At 46.7% G+C, this 20,490-nt stretch overlaps 1 protein-coding gene across 1 annotated transcript in view; it reads left to right on the forward strand.

Moving 5' to 3' along the window:
• Nucleotides 1–20,490, forward strand: part of CDH16 (cadherin 16) — a 622,060-nt gene that overhangs the window by 183,078 nt on the left and 418,492 nt on the right. The window contains exon 8 of the mRNA XM_085637354.1: nt 14,489–14,614. Coding sequence (XP_085493480.1) covers nt 14,489–14,614 — 126 coding nt within the window. The remainder of the gene's footprint in view (nt 1–14,488; nt 14,615–20,490) is intronic.

The raw sequence follows: 20,490 nt of genomic DNA on the forward strand, positions 1-20,490 counted from the left end.
CCTTCCACAACCCATCTGGCAGGACCTGCAACATACATCCGACTCATCACATCTTTCGCCGTTTCTCTCGCTACTCCATCTGCAAACGCATTCCCTTGACCCACATCATCCGCAACCTTCTTATGCGCACTACACTTCACTATCGCAATTTGAGTCGGCAAAGTAAGTGATTCAAGAAGTTCACTCACTTATTGTCCATGCTGAATTTTCGTACCATGGGAAGTAAGAAATCCTTGTCCTAACTATCATTAAAACCAGCACTCTCACTTCCAACATAATAATCATCAGTGTAGTACTGAGCGGACTGGACGGTCGGAACATTCTGTTGGTCAAAATAATTCATAGAAATCTGAGGGGAAAAGGAACGTTCATCCTGGGGAAACGTACCACGTCCCCTACCCCTAGGTACTTGTTGAAAACCACCACGACCTCTCAGACCAGACATACCATTCGCACGCTGTAGTAAGATCGGGCAACTATTCTTGAAGTGACCTTCTTCTTTACAATAAGCACACTGATTAGGGACTAGCGGGAGTCGTGAAGCAAAAGACTAAGGCTTCTGCAACAGTTTCTGAAACTGTGGGGGTTGATGAAACTGGGAAGGTTGCTGAAACTGACGCTGATTAGGGCGAGGCGGATAAGCCTGCTGCAGAAGAACTTTCGTTTTTAATTCTCTAGTCTTCTTCTCTACTTTATCCTTCTCATCTTTATCTCTATTCTCATAGTATTGTGCAGTAGCCAATATCTGAGCCGAAGAAGAAACAGCCCATGAACTCTCAGAGTCCTTTAACTTATTAGAAAGTTCAGGAAGTAAATTAAAAACAAACTTATCTACAAACAACCTCTGACCACCTTCTGCACTCATATCCTGACCACTATGATCAATGAATGTTTCCTCAAACCTAGTGAAGAAATCAGACACACTCTCATCTTTCTTTTGTTTGCATGCTGCCAACTTGTCCCAATTCACCCGCAGAGGAGGCATCATAGTTTTCATTAAGTTAATAATCCTACCAGGTAGTTCTGCAACTAAGGGTTCAGGTTTGGCACCTCCTACCTGCCGACCATCTGCAGCAGTAATATTAACCCACGTATCTCCTAACTCTGGCGCGTGATCCTCATGACGGATCTTCGCCCACAAGGGTTGAGGAACTACATTACCCATTAACATATCTATGTCAGCTAAATTCATGACACACGCATCAACTGTCTGAGACAACTCCTTATAATAACCAGCAGGATTTTTACGAGGGTCAGGCAAAGTCTGCTTAAGAGCCAGGACCTCAGCTCTCTTCTAAGGGACATGCACCCACACTCGCTGAAAATGAGCCGGTGCAGCCGCAATACCATGAGCGGAATCAGCCACAACCGCCTCTCTCCATACAGGGGGAACCTCTCTCATAGGATACTGCTTCACTTTTCTCCTAATAGAAGGGTCAGGTTCGAACAATGACTGAGGTGGAAGTCTAGACCTAAAAGTGAGTAGTGTCTCTACCGCTTCCTCAACATCGGAACCCACTATCGTCCCTTTAGCAAATTCAGACTGAACATTAAGCAATTCCAGTGGAATTGAACCCAACTCATTATCTTCCCACTCCTGACAAAGGAAGGTACACATGACATCAAAAACATACCTTTGTTTTGGTGCCTCCCACTGTAGGAAGATATCCATAACCACTTGTGGACTGTACTTGGAGGTATTCGAAACCCATCTACGAGCAAGGAGATCTAACACTGCCCGCTCTTCGGGACCAGGGAGCTGACTACGTCTCTGCTTACGTTCAGAAAACAGGGGTCATATTCAGTGACCCAAAGAAAGGAGACAAAAGACTAGTGACAGTCTCAGTCATTCGTTGCCGAGCAGAAGGAGAAGAAATTGACATGAGGACAGGAGTCAAAGTGTTTTGAGGTGACAGAGATGTAGGGACAGAAATAAGAGAAGTCGAAGATAAAGGAGTGTAAGGCAAAGGAGTTTGAGGCAAGGCTGGTGGCAAGGCTGGTGGCCTTGGAGGGGGCTGCGCCGGGGGAGGAAGAACCACCTGTGAAGCCACGGGTGGCTGAACAACAACAGGGGGTTGAACGACAACAAGGGGTGCAACAACTAGAGGTAACGGAGGTGCAGTAGCACCCTGCACATAAGGGGGTGGTAATCTCAGTGAATGTGATATCAAAGGATCCTTTTCAGGGTCTATAGTCACATTTGAAAGGGGAGGTGGCAAAGCCGGGTAACATTTGTCAATGGCCATGCAATGTTGTCCATCTGACACTTCAATCGCACGATCTTCTTAAACTGCCTAGCAGCTTGCATTACCGATATATTCCTTTCCTTCCTATCTCTCTTAGCTTGCTAAATTTCTCGCTGTTTGGCTTCCTTACGCCAAAGGCGGAAAGAGTCAAACATCGCCGGCCGGGCTTTCTTCTTAAATAGCGCAACTTCTAGGTTATCTAAAACATCTGATTCAAAACTACCATGTTGGGGCCATCGTAAAACACCATCTTTCCTTGTATAACGGACCCATACTTCATTAAAGGTAATGGGACCTACACCATGCTTTGAATAGAGCTCATAAGTTGGAGTTCCAACCGGAGGTATCGGACACGAGTCCTCCAATCGGGAATCCATATTACAACTACAACAAAACCATTTCCTAAATTTGCTAAAACCAGGCATCTTTTAGCTCACTAGTCTTGCTTCAAACTTCGAGGGGTTATCAAAAATGATACACCCGTAAATATACGAACCCCCCGGCTTCGACTATTGCAATGGCCGAATCAAAACCAAGAAACAAAACAAAGTCGTGGGAGCGACCCACTTATACTTAACCAAAATGTCTGTCACGCCACCAGAAGACCGTCTAACGTCTCGCCTTACAAATCATCACAAGAGGGTCCAAGACAGGGCGACAGTCAGGGCAGCAGTCCTTCACAGCCGTCGGAAAGGGGAAGCCTCGCAGAAAAAAACCTTCGGTCCACGTCGACATGCAGGGGTCGATGAAGTGGCGGCCATCCTCCAGAATTTCCTCACGGGGCTCCTCACAATCTTCGGGCTTGGACCAGTACCGCTGATGTCGCCCCACATTGGGCGCCAGTTGAAGAACCGGGGTTTAACCCAGCGGCATCAGGGGCATGCCTAAGATCTTCGAGTTCACCTGTCTTGGTATACAGAGACACGGAATACTTCTGGATGGCATCAGAGACCAAGTTTATTAGCTGCAGCTAGTAACAGTGATCCTAGAAATACATCACGGTGTAAATTCTCAGGAGACTGCTCATTTTACTAAGGCGAGACGTCTCCTTTTATACCCAATATTCACATTATAAATGTACACCCACTGCACAAAATTCTAGCCAATAAGGTAAATTTTCAAACAAAGTGTCACATAACAAAAACTCAATTTACAGTATCCCAACCCAAAAGTTAATTATTAGGAATGTCCCAAATTCAATCTCCACAAGCCGGACAAACCTATAACTGAAAGCATAACCCATGTAATGAAGAAACATAAAAAAAGAAACGGTAACAGATGCTGAACAAGATAAGGCATGTGCAAGGAAACTAAAAGTTAACGATGTCCTGAACATTGATTGGCAATCTCAGACAAAGATCGATCAGGGAAACTGGCTTTGCGGGGTCAGTTTCAGGTGCAGAGGTCAGTTTCTTACAGTTCATTTCAGAGTCAAAAAGAAACCTAGTTAATGTATACATGAACTAAGAAGGCCAGGCCACTTTATTCGCCAGGCTACCTTCACAGGCCTACGTGAGGGCAACACAAAATGGTGGCACAGAACAAAATGGAGTCAGACTCGAGAATTACAGAACCTCAGTCCTTCACCGGCACCCGCAGGGCCATAGAGGCCATCTGGCAAGGATGCAGCAGGCGGGCAGTGGGCCACATTGAAAGATCGCCTCGGCCAGTGTGCATACCGCATTGCAATTCACTGCGTAGCCGTTCATATTTGTCACACGTGTGTAAACCTCACTTGGTTAAGTCCTACCTGAGTCTTTGATGCTTTGAGCTCGGCCTCTACGTGCTTGCTCGGACCGTTTGGAGTTATGTCTGGGAGCTCAAGTCCCTCATGAGAGAGGTGCCCGTCACCCTGCACACCCACAGTGCTGCACGGAGTCGCAGCAGCTGGGTCCCAAACATAGACCGTAGAGTGACCTTGTGGCCTTCTGCTGGCCCACGGCGGCTGGGAAACAGCAGGCTTTGGTGACAGAAGCAGACGGAGACACTTTGTTTCCAGAGCAACCGTTCAGTGTAGCGGCTTAAGGAGGGGGTGGAAAAGTTTCCCGAAAGTGACAGCCTGTATCTCGAGGCCGGTTAGCTCCGTGGGCTGGAGTGTGGTGCTGATTACACCTAGGTCACGGGTTCGACCCCAGTACGGGCCAATGTGTACTTTTTGGGGAATTTTGACAGGTCGTGGTAATTTAATCTTAAATTAACTCACTATGTTCCCCTACGATCATTCAGGTGCCCCCAACCAGATCGGTGAGGCCCTAGGAGCTACGCCGGTCCCCTGTTAGACCCGAGCGAGCGGGTGGAGCTGCGTGCACGTCTCTTTCCGGTTGGGTCGGTGTGGTGAGGGTAGGCTAAGCCATTATGGGCTCCCCCGCCAAGCCTTCAGTTAAGGGGTCGTCCAGGACCAGATGTGGCGGCATTGGTGGTCCGGGGTGGGCTCGGACTGCTTCCGAGCTCAGGAAGTGCATTAGAGAGCGCATTAGCATGAATGGTGGACCGTCAACATCCCATCGAAATAGTATAATTTGTGGTGCTGGATATCATTATAGTAAATAGTCGCAGAATCTTGGCACACTGGAAGGCCATGTTTTCCCCTGCCAGGAAACAGATGTTTCAACTCATGATCGCAGCAGAAGCTTGCTGCAGCTATGCGTCAGGTTAGTCCATTACATACTCTGCTTCGCGAGCATTAGTCCCTTGGACAGACGCAGGCTGTGTCTTCCACTTAGACCCACCTGCTGCTCATGCCGGTCTGTCCTGGGGGCGAGCTGCGTGCTAGGTCACGAATGTGCTTTATCTCTATCAGCCGCTTGCAAGTCTGAGACCCCGCCCGGGCTGGGCGCGGCGTTCGGCGGGTCGTGGTGCATGTGGCTTTCCGGGGCGCGGGCGGGCGCACGAGCCAGATGGTTCCAGGGGACAAAGGGTCACCCAGGAATTCTCGATCGCACCAGGCGCCATGTCATAATGTGTGGTTAAGTCAGCTACACAGGGCACAGGGGCGGCGCGAGCCCCCCCGGGTTTACCCTCGGTAGCTCCAGGCAATTTCAGGCGTCATGCGCGGCAAAAGGGGGGATGACCCCTCGCACTCAACTTTGCTGCACGGAGTGTGCCCAGATCCCCGCTAGTGTCTCCAAAGATCTACGGACATATATTGCACAAGGTCCTGTGTCAAATTCTGGTGCTCCAATGCGGTTGTTCATAATTGCATTTAAAACGGCAAGGTTACTTACTTAGAAATACGTCCTGCTGTTAAGGAGGTGTACTGTATTAAGGGGATGAATTTAAAGTGCGCCCAGCCGGCTGTGGAGTTTAAGGAGCAGGGCCTAGTGCCACGAGGTCAACATTCACTAATTGCTGCACTATGCAATGCTGTGATGTTTATTGGACGTGCTTGAATAACAGAAGCTGGCCATGTGGTAAAGGTGCCCTTTGTCAGCAGAATGAAAATTTGCACCTTGTGACCTTGATGTGACAGCCTGACTGGTAACCAAAAGCCGCCCAGAAAAGTTCACCTGTCAACCTGATAGTTCACTGAGCAAGCAAGTGCCTCGACCTTTCCGGTGGTTGGGTATGGGCTGTTGGTTTCTACCCATACTCACGTTTTAATAACATGGGGTTAACTGTGGGGTTTAAATTTCGGTTTAGCCCCCGTACCCAGGAGCATTATTCAGTGGAACTGACCTCCATTGGACCAGATTCCTGTGCACCATTCTATCCCTAGAGTTGTGCAAACTTTTGGCATCAGAAGCACTGAATGTGCATGCAGTTTGGACATAGTCGGGTCCAGCGCTGCTTCTCAACGGTGTAAGCTTGGGTGTTTATTACCCAGCGAAGGGCCAATTGGCATTTCAGCGTTTCCCAGGCATGTAACTGGAGGGACAGCTATAATCAGATAATTTTACAATGTTCCCCACTGCCAGGGGGCTATAGGGTGTTAAGGCCACGAGTCTGGTCCTGACCAAAGCAAATGGTCGGGCAGCCTTTTGGACTTGATTTTCTACTGCTGTATGCGCTTCTCACAGCCAATAAACAGGCATTTTTCCCGTTATATTACCACCTTATTAATGGTTTCTGGGTTCTTTTGTACTCTTGTGACCCCATAAGAGATGCCAGAAACAAAAGTCCCACTGTGCTCTCTGAATTCACAACGGCAGGTGGGGTGTAGAACCCGCCATTCTCGGCCACCTAGTAACAAGGGTTTGTCTTCCTGGGGCAATTTAGCCAAACCTGCTTTTAGCCTGGGGCCAAAGGAACGTATCCCAACGGTAAGGAACACTACCTGTGCTTGGTGGCTGGAAGAGATGGGATTCATGCCGTACTAGAGACAGGTCACTTTTAGGACACTTTTGAAACCTAACTCTGGTCCACGTCCATCTTGGCTAACCTGTGGACAACACGTTTTCTATTGTGATTACTGTGAACTCAGCACGGTCACTAGAGCCCTATTCGAAGTCCACCCGACTGGTATTATTGAAGCCGCATGCTCACAGCACTGCCCAGACCAAGCTCTCCAACTCATGGAACCGAAGAGTCCTCCACTGATGACTGGGGCCTTAGAAAGGTTTGAGGCGGTCGACTGGTATTTGTCAGCCAAATTACCACTTGCGCAAGACGGTCAAACAATGGTTTAAAAAGGGGCATAGGATTGGTGATGGGAAAGCGAACCTGTGCAGTATTAAGTAGTGCAACTTAGATGGCCTGGAAAGAGTGTGCACAGGAGTTGACGAACATGGGAAATGCTTTTCCTAATCTGGCACCAGAATGCAAAGTTAATCGGGGCCAACTTTTTTGTGGGTGACTTATGCAGGCGAAGACTTATTACAGTCCTTGCACAGTCCCAACAGTTCAGAATTTAAGGTTGCCTTGGGTCCCCCTGGGCATAAAGGAAGGCCAGGGGATCACAGAGCAAGTGCACTCTGTTCTTAGCGTAATATATGCAGGCCACAACACCTACACCCTGAAAGCAAACATTTCTTTAAGTGTTGGGTTGGACCCATACAGGACATCAAGGAATAATTTAGCTATACTTACTTGCCCCTCCCCATATCATCCTGGCCATCCACCTTGTTGTTCACAGCAACTGCACGTGTGAGCGTTTCAATTACCTGTGCATAGTTCATTCAGATACACAGTATTGTTTAATTAAAATAATCACTGTAGTTGCAAGTTGCAAGTGTGAGAATCCCTCAACGTCAGCAACTGCCCACATCGGCAGCAAGGAAGCTGCCTGGGAAGTCTGGGTGCAGATGAGGGATGTGGAATTGATTGCCCACTTAGCAGTATGACTATTGCACAGGACGTTGGAGGGTGAGTCAAGGGACACTGGTGGTGTGAAGGCAACGCCAGACTGTCAGCTTTTTCTGGGTAGGAGGTTCCGCACCATCAACCAGAAGAGTGTCTAGTATCACAAACCAGTAAATAAGTTTAATAGAGGGTTGTCTCTGGCCTTACAGCTGTGAGGAGCCATTCTCAAAGAGGCACGCCTAGGTGGAAATGGTGTGCTTCGTATGGTTCCCATGACCGATGCGATCTGTGGTATCTTCTCAAGAGGAAGAGAAATAAGTTAGCAAGAGCTCAGCACTTTTCCATGGGGCTGTAGGGTGACACAGCCAAAACGACAGCTTTCATTAACGCCGCAAGTGCAGGGGCATGGGGCCCTCAGGAAAGTAACTAGTTCACTGCACCCTGACTATGTACTGTGTAACCCAACTTGATGGGAGGGGGGTAGTTTACTTGTGCATTAACGATCATGAAGCCAAGTTTACTTCGCGGGGCTCTGCCCACACTAAAGTGGGCCAAGATCACACAAAGCATAAGAGGAGAGTGCGGTGTCAGTCATATATGGCGATTTATGAGAATATGCCAGAGGCAGTGAATATGACATCTCAGACATGATCAGTGATAATATCACGGTTCATCTTTGTCCCAATATAGACAATAGTTACGGACTGGCTCTGTTTTGCAAAGAATAGTCACTTTGTCTCATTTGAGTGCCGCACGTGCCTCTTTCGCAGTATAACGGGGTCAATTTTGTCTCCACCATGCCGTTTGCAAAAGGGCTGCCGCTTTCTGGTTTCGGCACCTGGCATGCGCGCAGGCGACCTGACTGGCTGTTGCGGAAGTACAGAGGGCGCGGAGGGATTCTGGTGGTCTCTACATTTCCCTGTTAAACTGCTTCTAGTGGTTTCGTTTGGCTACGGCTGGGTTTTACACACATGTCGACATGTTTATTGGCTGGCGCAGCACTTGGTCATCAGTCTGTACCCTCGTACTGTGGAACATCCAGTGAATGGGGCACATTAGGACTTAGTCACCCCAGAAGGATATGTAGAAACTGGCACGCGGTGCATTAGGGTTTGTACCACACAGAGCTGGGGGTGTCTCAGTGGGCACACGCACTGCCCGTGCATTGTGCTTGGGCCGGTTTGTTTCATCTTTTCATAGGGAAGAGATATGAGGGGTATCTAATTGCGCACAGCATGGCACATTAAGGTGGGCGCAAACCGGGTTGTTACCCATTAAATATTTTATAATAAATGCTTTGGGGCACCTGCAGCAGTGAGGGATGCTTCCTGAGTGCCTTGGACTTAAGATTTAGTAGCACTCCCCTCCCCCAGGCCCACAGGTCTTTCAGCAGGATGGCCACAGGCTCGAGCAGGTCAAAAGGGGATTTCTGCGCAGTGCTTGTAGATTGTCCCGTACCATTAAGGGCATGTTACTACCAAAGTCGTCCCAAGGTTTTGGGGACAAACTGGTTGAAGCAGTAAGACTACAGGCCTTAGGAAGCATTCAGCATTCCCTCAGTCTAAGTAAGGGTAGTTATCTGTACATAATTATCAACGAGTGGGTTAACATACACCGGTAATTCAGCGCTTTCTTGCCTCCGGGGCATGCGCACTTCGCGAATATACAATGAGGTTAGGGTCCATCAAGCAATATACAGAGAAAACTGTAAGAATGGAAGTAAGGTGGGTCGGACATCCCTTGTCTTCTACCAGCACAGGCACATCGTGTCAAGTGTGGCTTGGGCAAAGGTATTGCAATACTGCCCGGCAACATTGATGACCCATCCACACCTAAGCGATTGCACTCACAGATACACTTAATATAAACATTCACTGGAACTGGTCAACACATTATTTGTTCTTTAAGTTGATTACGAAACGCCTTCCCAAACCTGGCACCAGAACATAGGTTAATCAGGGCCGACTTGTCAGTTGGGCAAATTGTGCAGGCGAAGATTCATTACACTTATATGTGTGTCTCTGGCCTTACAGCTGTGTGGAGCCAGTCTTATTTAGAGGTGCACCCAGGTGGAAATTGTGTACTTCGTAATGTTCGCATGACCAATGCGGTTTGTGGTATCTCCTAGCGGATCCACTGAAGGTGTACTGAAAATAAACAGTAAACTGGGGACCTGAGTTTCTGACACTTTTGGGGGTTTGAAGCATCCAAGGTCACAGATGGACAGTAAGTACTGTACATCTGTGATCTAACGGCAGTTAAGCAAGCGGGGTGTGCTGCGTAAGTTGTCGCGGCACGAAAGGGTGAAGTGCCTCCAATAGTGGGCAGAAGACATATATGGTTTCAAACCAGATTCGAAACCATTAAGGTGTTCACCAGGGTTTATCAAGCAACTGGGTTTTTGCAAGCGTCTGGTCAACGGGGTGAAGTGCACCCCAGAACGCAGGGTAGGTGACATGTTCCTGCAGTTAATCTCAAATGCCCTGCCCGGTTAGCTATATTAGCCCCGCTGGGTGGGGACGCTGTCAGCCAACATAGTGTGCTGCCATCCCAGGAAATGGGGGGAAAAAGGTGTCAAGCACAAAAGGCTACTATGTAATTGAGCATTTAGCACGTCCAGTGTTCAACAAAATTTAAATTCAACAAAGCAGGTAATTTTTCACCGCTGGGGCTGTTCAGATGGGCAGTGTAAACCCCCGCCACCCCCCCCCCCCATTTGGGACTATTCTAGGATAGGGGTTAAGTAGGACTTAGTCAATCCTTAATGTTAGGCACCATATTGCAGCCAGGGCGCACTGTATTAAATCAGACAGATTCACTAAGTTGGTATGCCCAGGGGGTTCACCACAGAGGGAGCTGAGCTGGCGAAATCCCCATAAGGAATAAGGGATGCATGATGTGAGGTCTGTTGGTCAGAGATGATTCCACGCAGAGTGTAGCAAGGCGCAAGTTCACTGACCAGAGAGGTCTGGGATTCATCAGACATGAGATGATTCAAGAAAAGGAAACTTTCAGGCGGATGGGGTCACCATTAGGGATGGACCTTTTCCTTTTAGATTTGCGTGAGGTGCTAGAAATGAGAGGTTGCAGGTAAGACCATAGCTGTTTGGTGGGGGGCTCTGGCGGCAACCACCTCCAGAGCTGTGGCGGAGTTACAGGGCAATCTGGAAGCAAAGGGATACAGAAGGGTACCTCTGGCCGGCACCATAGGGGGTGTCAGAGACAAATCCCAGGAGCCTCATGGGAGGTTCCTGGAAAACCGTGTTGGTGCCCCGTTAGTCTTTCAGGCGGTTGTGGGCCTGAACAACCAGGGGTTTGCTATGCTACGCTCCGCCCCTGAAAGGGGCGTGAGTAATAAGGTACCAGGTGTCACGTGATCCGGGAAGAGGATCACCAGAAGGGGCAGCACAGATGGGGTTCGCCCCAGTGCTGCTTGGCTCATCAGGCAGGCAGGTGGCCCAGAGGGTTGCCTGCCCTTGGATCGCTCGTAAGATAACCCACCATATTACATAATGGTGTATGTAATAAACCTGCAGCAATTTTACCCAAACAAAAAATGTGTGGTGTGTTTATTTATTAGCATGCATGCTACGTTTGGAGGGGTGAGGAGTGTTGCCAATGGTGGTGCTATGCGGCTGTCCCCGGCCACCGCAGGGGTCTACTAAAGAGGGCGGCCCTCTAGTACCATCGGGGCACCCCACACCCCCTTTGGGGCAGGGACTCAGGGAGGGGTCCCCCCAGCCTTGTGGCGGCGCGCTAGGCGGGCGTCACTTCCTGGGCGCGAGGACAGGGGGCGGGGTATATAGGCCTCCCCACCATCTGGTCGTCCTCTTTCGCACCCCGGACACGCCGTCTCCCACCTCCCATACCAAGAGCCTAATGGGAGGTGTCTGGAAAACTGTGTCGGCGCCCCATTAGTCCTTCGGGTGGTTGTGGGCCTGAACAACCGGGGGTTTGCTATGCTACGCTCTGCCCTGAAAGGGGCGTGAGTAATAAGGGACCAGGTGTCACGTGATCCGGGAAGAGGATCACCAGAAGGGGCAGCACAGATGGGGTTCGCCCCAGTGCTGCTTGGCTTATGAGGCGGGCAGGCGGCCCAGATGGTTGCCTGCCCTTGGATCGCCGTAAGATAACCCACCATATTACATAACGGTGTATGTAATAAACCTGCAGCAATTTTACCCAAACAAAAAATGTGTGGTGTGTTTATTTATTAGCATGCATGCTACGTTTGGGGGGGTGGGTAGTGTTGCCAATGGTGGTCCTAGCTGCCAGCGCACAAAACTACTATCAGGTACTAGCCACCGTGTCACAATGACAAACTGGTGGCTGGTTCTGCAAAATGTCTGGCTATATACCCCTGGGCTACATATGTACCCCAAAAAGCGCCCAAAGCCCGAGCAGTCGTCTGACTGCTCCACTTCCCCAAATTACCTGGGGGCAGACCATCCTATGGTCGGCTGCCCCCATAATGCCCATTTTGCTTTTGGTCAATATGCATGCGAAATTTTGTGGACCAAGTCCTTCATCTTTAATTCTCTTGACGTTTATAACTTTTTATCAGATACATTAAATGTACGTCTGTTTTTGTTTAGTTGCTTTGGAAGCTAACTATCATGTTTAAAGGTTTAAAAATGCCCACTTGAACATGAAACTATTGCTCATTAGATTGAATATATAATGCCCCTTAAAATGTAATCCTCAATTATTGCAACCTCTGTTCATAATCAATCAAAATTAATATTTAAAATAGTTTTAAAACATTAAATGTGTTAAAGACCAAGGGAGTGGAAATGCTTTTTTAAGTAGAGTGACTTTTTAAATAGTAACATGGAGTCCAGTCACCAAGCAACAGAAATGCAAAGCAGTTTTATTACTGTAGTGACAAACGCCACATGCCGCTGTTCTCGCTGGAACTCCAGAGGGAATCCCCTAGGAATGAAGAATGGAAAAAGCTTTCTTAAAATAACGCTCCCATTTTCAAACACGTTCACAGCGAGCCGCCTTGGCGTTACGCCACTTACGGAGAATTAGACTTGCAGAGTTTGCAGGGAGGACAATTCGGCCATTGTGGCTTCGGCCGCATCGCTCTTACGTGAAGTCATGAACACTACAATAAGTGCCGCAAGCAAAAACAAGCCAATCAAGAAACCCATTATAGATGTAACAAACTTTCCAACCTTTATTTCTAGAGGAGGCTTCCGAAAACCGCGAGTCCTTCTTTTATTTCGCAAGACGCTGGAGGGTCTATAGAAAACAGTCAGCATCTGCCTTTGCCCTTCTTAGGAACTATTCTGCAGAGCGGGGTCTCCATATTGTAGAAACAACTGACAAGCAACGTGTCACTGCGTGATGCTCTGTCTAAACAGACGTGTTTGTAGCTGAAGCATTTCCATGGCAACAACAAAAATTCTGTTGCCGTTTACTTTGATGCTGACTGTACGCAGTCACTTTAGTTAGTGCTATTTATTTAAACCTGACTGCATTTGCACACAATTACCGTTTAATTATGTGTGGACAGTTTCAACTCTATGTCATGCAGGTACCAATGTTATGGCAATGAACCATTCTTGTATATAGAAAATGATCATCGTGGCTCCATGAACACCCAGCTAGAAGAAAACCATTTTGGAACGTAGTGTTTTTTTAAATCTAGATGGAAATAAAAGAAAATAATATTTAAAAGTATGTCCAAATCAATCAAGGCATTTTGTTATTTTATTAGAGTGCAATTCGTCAAGGCATTCACTTATGGCCGGCATAAGTGCTTACCATGTAAAATAGTAAGCACGCAGGCCCAGAGTATTGCTCCACAACAGCCCCTATTTAAGCCATCGGAGTACCTACTACCAAGGCTGCAAAATCTTCAATCCATCCCACACCTCTTTAATCCACCACCAGACTCCGCCCTTCCTCTTTATCTCACTCTTGCAAGTGCCTGGTTTCTTCCAGTGTCACGGTTTGCTCTGCCGTACTTGTCTTCCTTCTCCTTTCCTCGTTCTGTGATTTTCACTCTTGTGCTCTGGGCAGTGGCTATTTCAGCAGTGTATAAAAGAAAAAGAAAATGATAATAACAGGATGTTATTATCATTGAATTTTTCTATGTGGCACTCAGGGGCGGGGTTGGTTTCTGTGACGCCAGTGCAGAGTGAGTAGTGGTTTGCACTCCTCTAAGTGCGCATGATGGCTTGACAACATACCCGGCCTCTCAGGCACTGCCTGAGCGGCCAAACAGGCTGCTCAGACCAATCACGATGGTTCTCATGCAGCGTCATGATTGGCTGGGAGAGTCCGGAAGCCTGAGTGCTTCCAGTGCTTCCAGTAGATCTGAAGAGGACGGAGGAGAGGCGTGTGGTGGCGCGCTGGCTCTGGGTCAACCTTTGATGAGGAAAAATAATAGCATGTACCCAAAAATGAGTACTGGACAATACATATATAGAGTGCTAGTGATAGCATATATGCCAATAGAAGCAATTTAATAGGGAAACTTCTGATTTTTGAAGCCCAAAATTGCTGTATTTAACGGTCTCCCGCCTGAAATTCCCTCTGCTGCAGTACAAAAATACTCTCGATTTTTTTCTCAAAAAATACTCCCACTTTCCTGTTTTAAAATGTTTGCAAGTATGTGATAGGGTCTGAACTGCATCTTGTATAATATTTCGGAAACGTATGGCCACAATAGGCAAAACAGTTTCCCCTGTCTCGCTCCTCGCCATGAACCAGCGCCAACCCTGAACACAGGCACGCTCGGTTCACGATTTATCATCTGTGTGGGCCGCGCTTTCAGGATGGCAAGCTGGGCACTGGTCCTGGAGTGGTTGGCAAACCTTTCGTGTCTGAATCACACTTTGGACCTTTGACAATCGACAAGAGGGAACATACAGTCTTTGTGGGAATACCACTCTCATTGAATGCCAAGATTTGCTTGTTATTTGATGTAGCCTTATTTCTGATTTTTGCATTTTTACAGTTCACAATAATTCAGTTGATTCTATCTATTCTAGGTGAATTGGAACAGCGACAACGTTCATTACCTTCTGGAGGGGGATTTTGCGAAGGGTGTATTTGCAGTTGATCCTGAAGGAAATATCCATGTAAATCAAGAACTGGACAGGGAGGAGCAAGCACAGGTAAATGGAGGCAGAGTTAGAGGTGCGGGGATGTGCGACACCTCCAACATTTATGAGGGACAGTTGTAAAATGGTTCATTCTGTACCGAGATGCTCATTTCATGGCAGTTATTAAGGGTTGGGAGCTCTTCTCAATATGCACCTATCTCCATGGTGCCACCATCTTGTGTCTTTTCTCCTGCTACCTTCTCCCTGATGACATTCCTAGAGATGAATGTTCTCGCAGAGTTCTGATACCGCTCCTAAGCATGCCTATTGGACATTTTCAGGTAGACCCTGTACTTTTCCCCAGCGGACTCTACGTATTTGAGCACAGTAGAGATTCTCTATGGATATTTGTTGCTGTCTGTATTAGAACATTGAAATATTGGGAGCTCCATTGAAGACAATGAAGTGGCTCAGGGCTTATAATGGCTGCTATTAGCCGTCTGCTCGAACATTCCAATGTTTCTCTCTTTTTAAATTTAGAACATTGTACTATCAGTGAATGGGATGTTCTAATAGCCTTGAATCCCTTCTGCCTCAGACTGTACGATTGTTATTGACCCTCTACCTCATTATAGGCCATTGCCGTTGGCCTATAACTTGGTTTCAGGGCCTTTAACAACCGGTATAGCATGCGGCAGTGGACTATAAGGCTATAGTAGTAACCAATATGCACCCCCATCCAAAGTGCAGAGTAGCTACGGGCACCAAAGCAGGCTGTGGAGTGATAAAGCACTATAGACCTCTTCCTCTCTACTGGAATTCCGAAGGGCTCTGAAGCCCTGGCTATTTGACTGAGCCCCACCAGCCCCTGTGCCTGGATACCCCTCCACAGGGTGATTAGCTGCGCTATATAAATCCACTGGTTGATTGATTGATGTTGACTGATTTGATTAAGTAACGGGAACACAACTTTTTACCTGCTCTCTTGGAACAGGGTTTTCTGCGTCCTTTTATCTTAACTGGAATCCTTCACCTTCCGAGTGTGACATGTATGGAAGCCACAGCATGTATGAATGTTGTCCACGGTAAGAACACAGTGAATGTTGCCCAAGGTGATTGTACCCTGCATAAAGGTTGCTGTAATCCAGGGATACTCAAAGTACGACCCTGGGGCTGCATGCAGCCCTCTGACCTTTAATTGTTGCCCCCTGGTGAACAGCAGAGCTGGGCTGCTGTTCACTTCACAGAGCAGGAACATCTCGAAAGCTGCTGTGAAACAAACGAACATACTTTATTTACACGTTAATGGAAGTAACAGTAAAGAAAACAAGCATTTGCAATGCAAATAGGTCTCGCATTGTAAACGGCAATGTTTTTTACCTACACGTTTTATTTTTGGAGTGAATGTATGTAGTGTGCAAAATCCCTTTGAAAGGTCCTGCACTTCGTAATAAATATATTGAAAAAGATGCAAAGTGTGGATTGTGTCAACAATTGCTTGGCACGTATATCATGGGTGAAGTGTCGCCACACGTGCACACTGTGGTGCTTTAGTAATGCGAAACTCATTAATAAAAGTAGTGCTTACAGACTAACCAACACGATCGGGATCAGAGCATGTGAATGCAAATCCCGGCTTCTCTTTCATTTTCTAGACTATTTGACTCACTCTCCTGCGTTTTGGTTATCCCCCAAACACTGGGAGGCAATGAAGTTTGACAGGAGGGCTTAAGGGGGACATGAAAATGTATTCATTGCCTAGTTGTCAAAGGTCGCCCAGTGCTATTAGTTAAAAGTGTGCAGATTTCATTACGATATTAAGAGTACTTTACTCGCATCTATGAGAAAATTGACATTAACTAAACAAAATGCCAGAATGGTTGTCAGTTTTCACAGTGTTTTAGACAATACTGGTTGCTTAGTTTCATTGCATTCATTTTTGAATTTATTCTTTTACACAGCATCCAAAGTAGGTTACCTAACCCCTAAAGCCCCATGAGCTGGTATTTAACTACACATTCAAAACGTATGGTATTGTGGCTGTTGTTTGTTTGTACACAACCACCTCTCTGAATGTGTTTATTAACACAGAGTTTCATCTACCAGACAGTGCTCACAGAGGGGCGACTAAAGTACAAAACAAAATGTATTCATTTATCCTGAGTGTGAAGGCACCCGGAAGGCTTAGGTGCCTGCCCGGAGAAGTTAGGGATCCCTGCGCCTCTACAGACTCTGCCGCGCTCCCCTGCACCAGCAGGGCACAGCTCAGAATCTGCAGCTACTGCTAAGAATAGGTGAGGGGGATGAGGTTGGGGCATGCGGGAGTTGCCGGCAGATTTCCATGTTATTGAAAGTGATGATTCTGACGTGAGGCAATGGAGACTGACTTTGTCTGTTTGTCTGCACCAGTCTATTTCTCTACCATCTACCAGGCTCACTGTAATGTATCCATTCATCTCTCTTTGTTAGAGGTGCGCGAGCCAATATATTAATTAACAGGTAGAGCCAGCCGGAGGCGAGCCAAGCGTATACGAGCCAGTGGGCGAGCCGTGAAAATGATCGGCATGTTAATCATACAGTAAACATGATGTAAATGTGCGATAATGTCTCTTCAGAATTAAAAAAAGTGCATTTCTTTAGCGCGTCACCTCAGTACACAAGATTATAGCACTGAATTGAGAGGAAGGTATTAAAAGTGCTTGTTTTAAGCATGAGCTAAAACACTGCCGCTCCTCCCGCACAACAACAATGCCATTTGTGAACTAAGAGGCGTCAGTTGCCATGCATACCACGAATGTTGCCTTATATTTAGAGTAACATTAAAATCTAGTTCATAAAAAACGAGAAGTTTATGTACAGCACGCATATTGAACTCGCATATGTCAAGGTGGCAATAATAAAGATGAAAACGGAAGTACCCGTAGGCAAGAAAACACGAACAGGAGCGGGGGCCGCGGGGGAGGGTGAGAAGTCACAGACTGAGGGAGGGGCGGTGGGGTGGGGAGACAGGGAAGAAAATAGTGTTAGGAGTAAAGGGGCCAATAGCCGTGGAAGGATACCAATGATGAATGAGGAGGGACTAACAAGCCTCAAACCAATCGGAAGGCAGCATTTACGACAAAAGCCAATGGGCAGAGAGTGGGCGGAGCTTCCACGAAGCTTCCACACTACAGTATATACTGCATGCCTCGCAAAGCGATGGCAGCGCATTCGCGCTGCGACGCTAGGCGAGACCTAAAAAGGAGTCCTAGAAAACTTATCAATAGGAGCACCTTTAGCTTTAAAGACACTTTGCACTAAACATATAAAAACATGATACACTTTTTAGAAGTTTGCAGAGTTTATTCTATTAACATGCATGAGCGTTTTACCTTAGTAGAAAAGATTGTATCACTGCATTGAGAGGCATTCATTAGCATTGATAGGGAACAATGCCATTAGTGTGAGGCACGTCATTAGTCAGGTGCACCTTGTGTGCAGCCTTGGTTGTTATATAATTGGAACAACATTACAGTTTAATAAATAAAACACAGGAGAAGGTTTTGTACAGCACACATCCTGTACTCACATATTTTAAGAGGCTCTCATATTTGGCAGTGAAGAAATAGGAGGCAAAGTGAAATTCACCAATTGCCTAGGATCACACAATTTCGTCAAATGGGAAGCCAGGACTGATACCAAGTTCTCTAGTTTCACATTTTGTAATTCAGCCACCAGATGAGTATTTCGTTCCCTCCCACTTTTTACATTAGAAGTGAATGGTTTGTGTTTAATTCTTCGAGCATGAGAATAGAGCGTTAGTGGCAGCCAGAAGTCAGTTGAAAACTCGGTTTGTTGTTCACACCATGCATCTACTTCGCGTCCCCCTAGACCCACCTTTCATCACCCCGACCCTTGCATTGCTGGCATCGGTGCGGCCCTCGGGCATGCCACCGACAGTACTTTGCAGCTGTCAGGGAAATGTTTGTGAGTACCCATGCTGTAATCTGTACATGCAACAGCCCCTGACGTGTATCTCGGAGCCCGTGAAGCCTAATTCTCGAGGTAGATGACCTGCTGTTTTGTCATGCTTGGAAAATGAGGAGTCATGCTGCCTGGAGTATAGAGGGGAAGACAGTTTGAAGCTGAAAATAGTGCTTTACATAAAGGGGTGGAAGTACCACTCAATTAAATTGTTGGAAGATTTGTCCAGTTTGGTTTCATTTGTATCATTATTGAAAATGTTCGATTGTTTCTTTTATTTGCTTATCTTACCTTTTATTGAAAGTCATGTTGACGGACATGACCATGCTTTGGCACTTGACAGCCCTTTTTGCTAACTTTTCTTTATAATTGTTTTGATTATCATTTTTGGCTACTTAATTTTAGAGTTGATAGTTTATTTTGTTAGTTCTCTTCTCTTAATTTGCTAGTTGTTTTTGCTTCTCCCTCAGTGTATCTTTCCCTTTTCTCTTTAGAGACTGTTACAACAAATGAGTGAGAGGGAGTGATGCAATCATTTGTTGGTGGATGTCTACACATTTTTTGAAGTTTGATTCTTCTAAAACTGAGGCTCTGCTCGAATGTGTTTTGTATAATAATACCTCCTGGCTAGCTGTCATCATTGATGCCCAGGCTTGCAAACGTTGCAAGACATTTGAGGATTTTCGAGCCACCGTCTGCTGAACTTACAGGCTTCCAAAGCAGGCAGTAGCTGAATTGCTCAGCTCAGGGCTCTGAAAATAATCCATCCTTTCCTAGATTCCCATATTTACTGTCCTGTGGTGAAGGCTGTAATCCAGTTAAGACTGGACTATATGAACTCTGTTTATCTCACTTCTCAGTCAGTCTGGTCCAGCTTCTCTAACTGGATCCACAACAGAGTTGTCCGTGTAATTTTGAGATTCAGGTTTGAACATATTACACAAGTTTTGAAGTCACTCTACTGGCAACTTATTTGATTAGAACTGACATTTTAAATCTAAGACTATAGTGCACAGGGTCATCTATTGGACTTTGTAATGTCAGAACTTTAATTTTCCTAGCATACTCCTGTCAGAAGTCTTCACTCTGCTTCCTACTTCATGCTATCGGTTTCTAAATCCACGTTGATCCTTTATAGTGACAAAGGCTTTTTCATCACCACACCAAATCCATGGATTCCCATGCCTTTACATTTATGCTCTGAAGCTACCCTATTTTGTTTTTAAAGAAACCTTTTGGAAACCTGGCTTTTAATCAGTTAGGTTATATGAATTTGTAAAGCGTAGCTAATCACCCATGAAGTAATCCAGGCGCTGAGTAGGGCAGGTCTGGAGGGGAGGGGTTAGATAGATGAGATCATGCCTGTTTTGTCTGAAAGAGCCATGTCTTGAGGTTCCTTTGGAGGCCTTTGAGGAAGGGGGATGTTCTGAGGTGTTGCGGGAGGTCGTTCCATGTCTTAGCTGCGAGGTATGAGATGGAGTGTCCTCCGCTTCGGGTCTTCTTGTTGCCAGGGAGATGTGCTTTTGCCTGGGATGCAGATTGAAGGAGTCTGGTGAGTTGGTAGAATTTGAGGTAGTGGTTGAGGTAAGCTGGACTGGTGAAAGCTTTGTAGGTGTGGGTGAGTTGCTTGAACTTACATCTTTCCTGGACTGGGAGACAGTGGAGATTGTTCAGGTGTGGAGAGATGTGGTTATTTCCTGGGATGTTCAGGTTGAGTCAGACGATGGAGTTCTGGGTGGTTTGGAATTAGCGTAGGACATGAGCTGGGATTCTGATGTAGAGGGCATTTCCCTAATCAAGTCTACTTGTGATGAAAGCCTGGGTGACTGTTCATTTGGTGTTCAGTGGGATCCACTTGAAAATCTTGTGTAGCATTCGCAGAATGTGGAAGCAGGATGAGGAGATGGCATTGGTTTGTCTGCTCATGGAGAGGTTGGTGTCCAGGATTATCTTGATGTTCTTGGCATGGTCCACAGGGGTTAGTG

The sequence above is a fragment of the Triturus cristatus genome, chromosome 12 (assembly GCF_964204655.1).
Source record: "Triturus cristatus chromosome 12, aTriCri1.1, whole genome shotgun sequence".
NCBI classification, from domain to species: domain Eukaryota; kingdom Metazoa; phylum Chordata; class Amphibia; order Caudata; family Salamandridae; genus Triturus; species Triturus cristatus.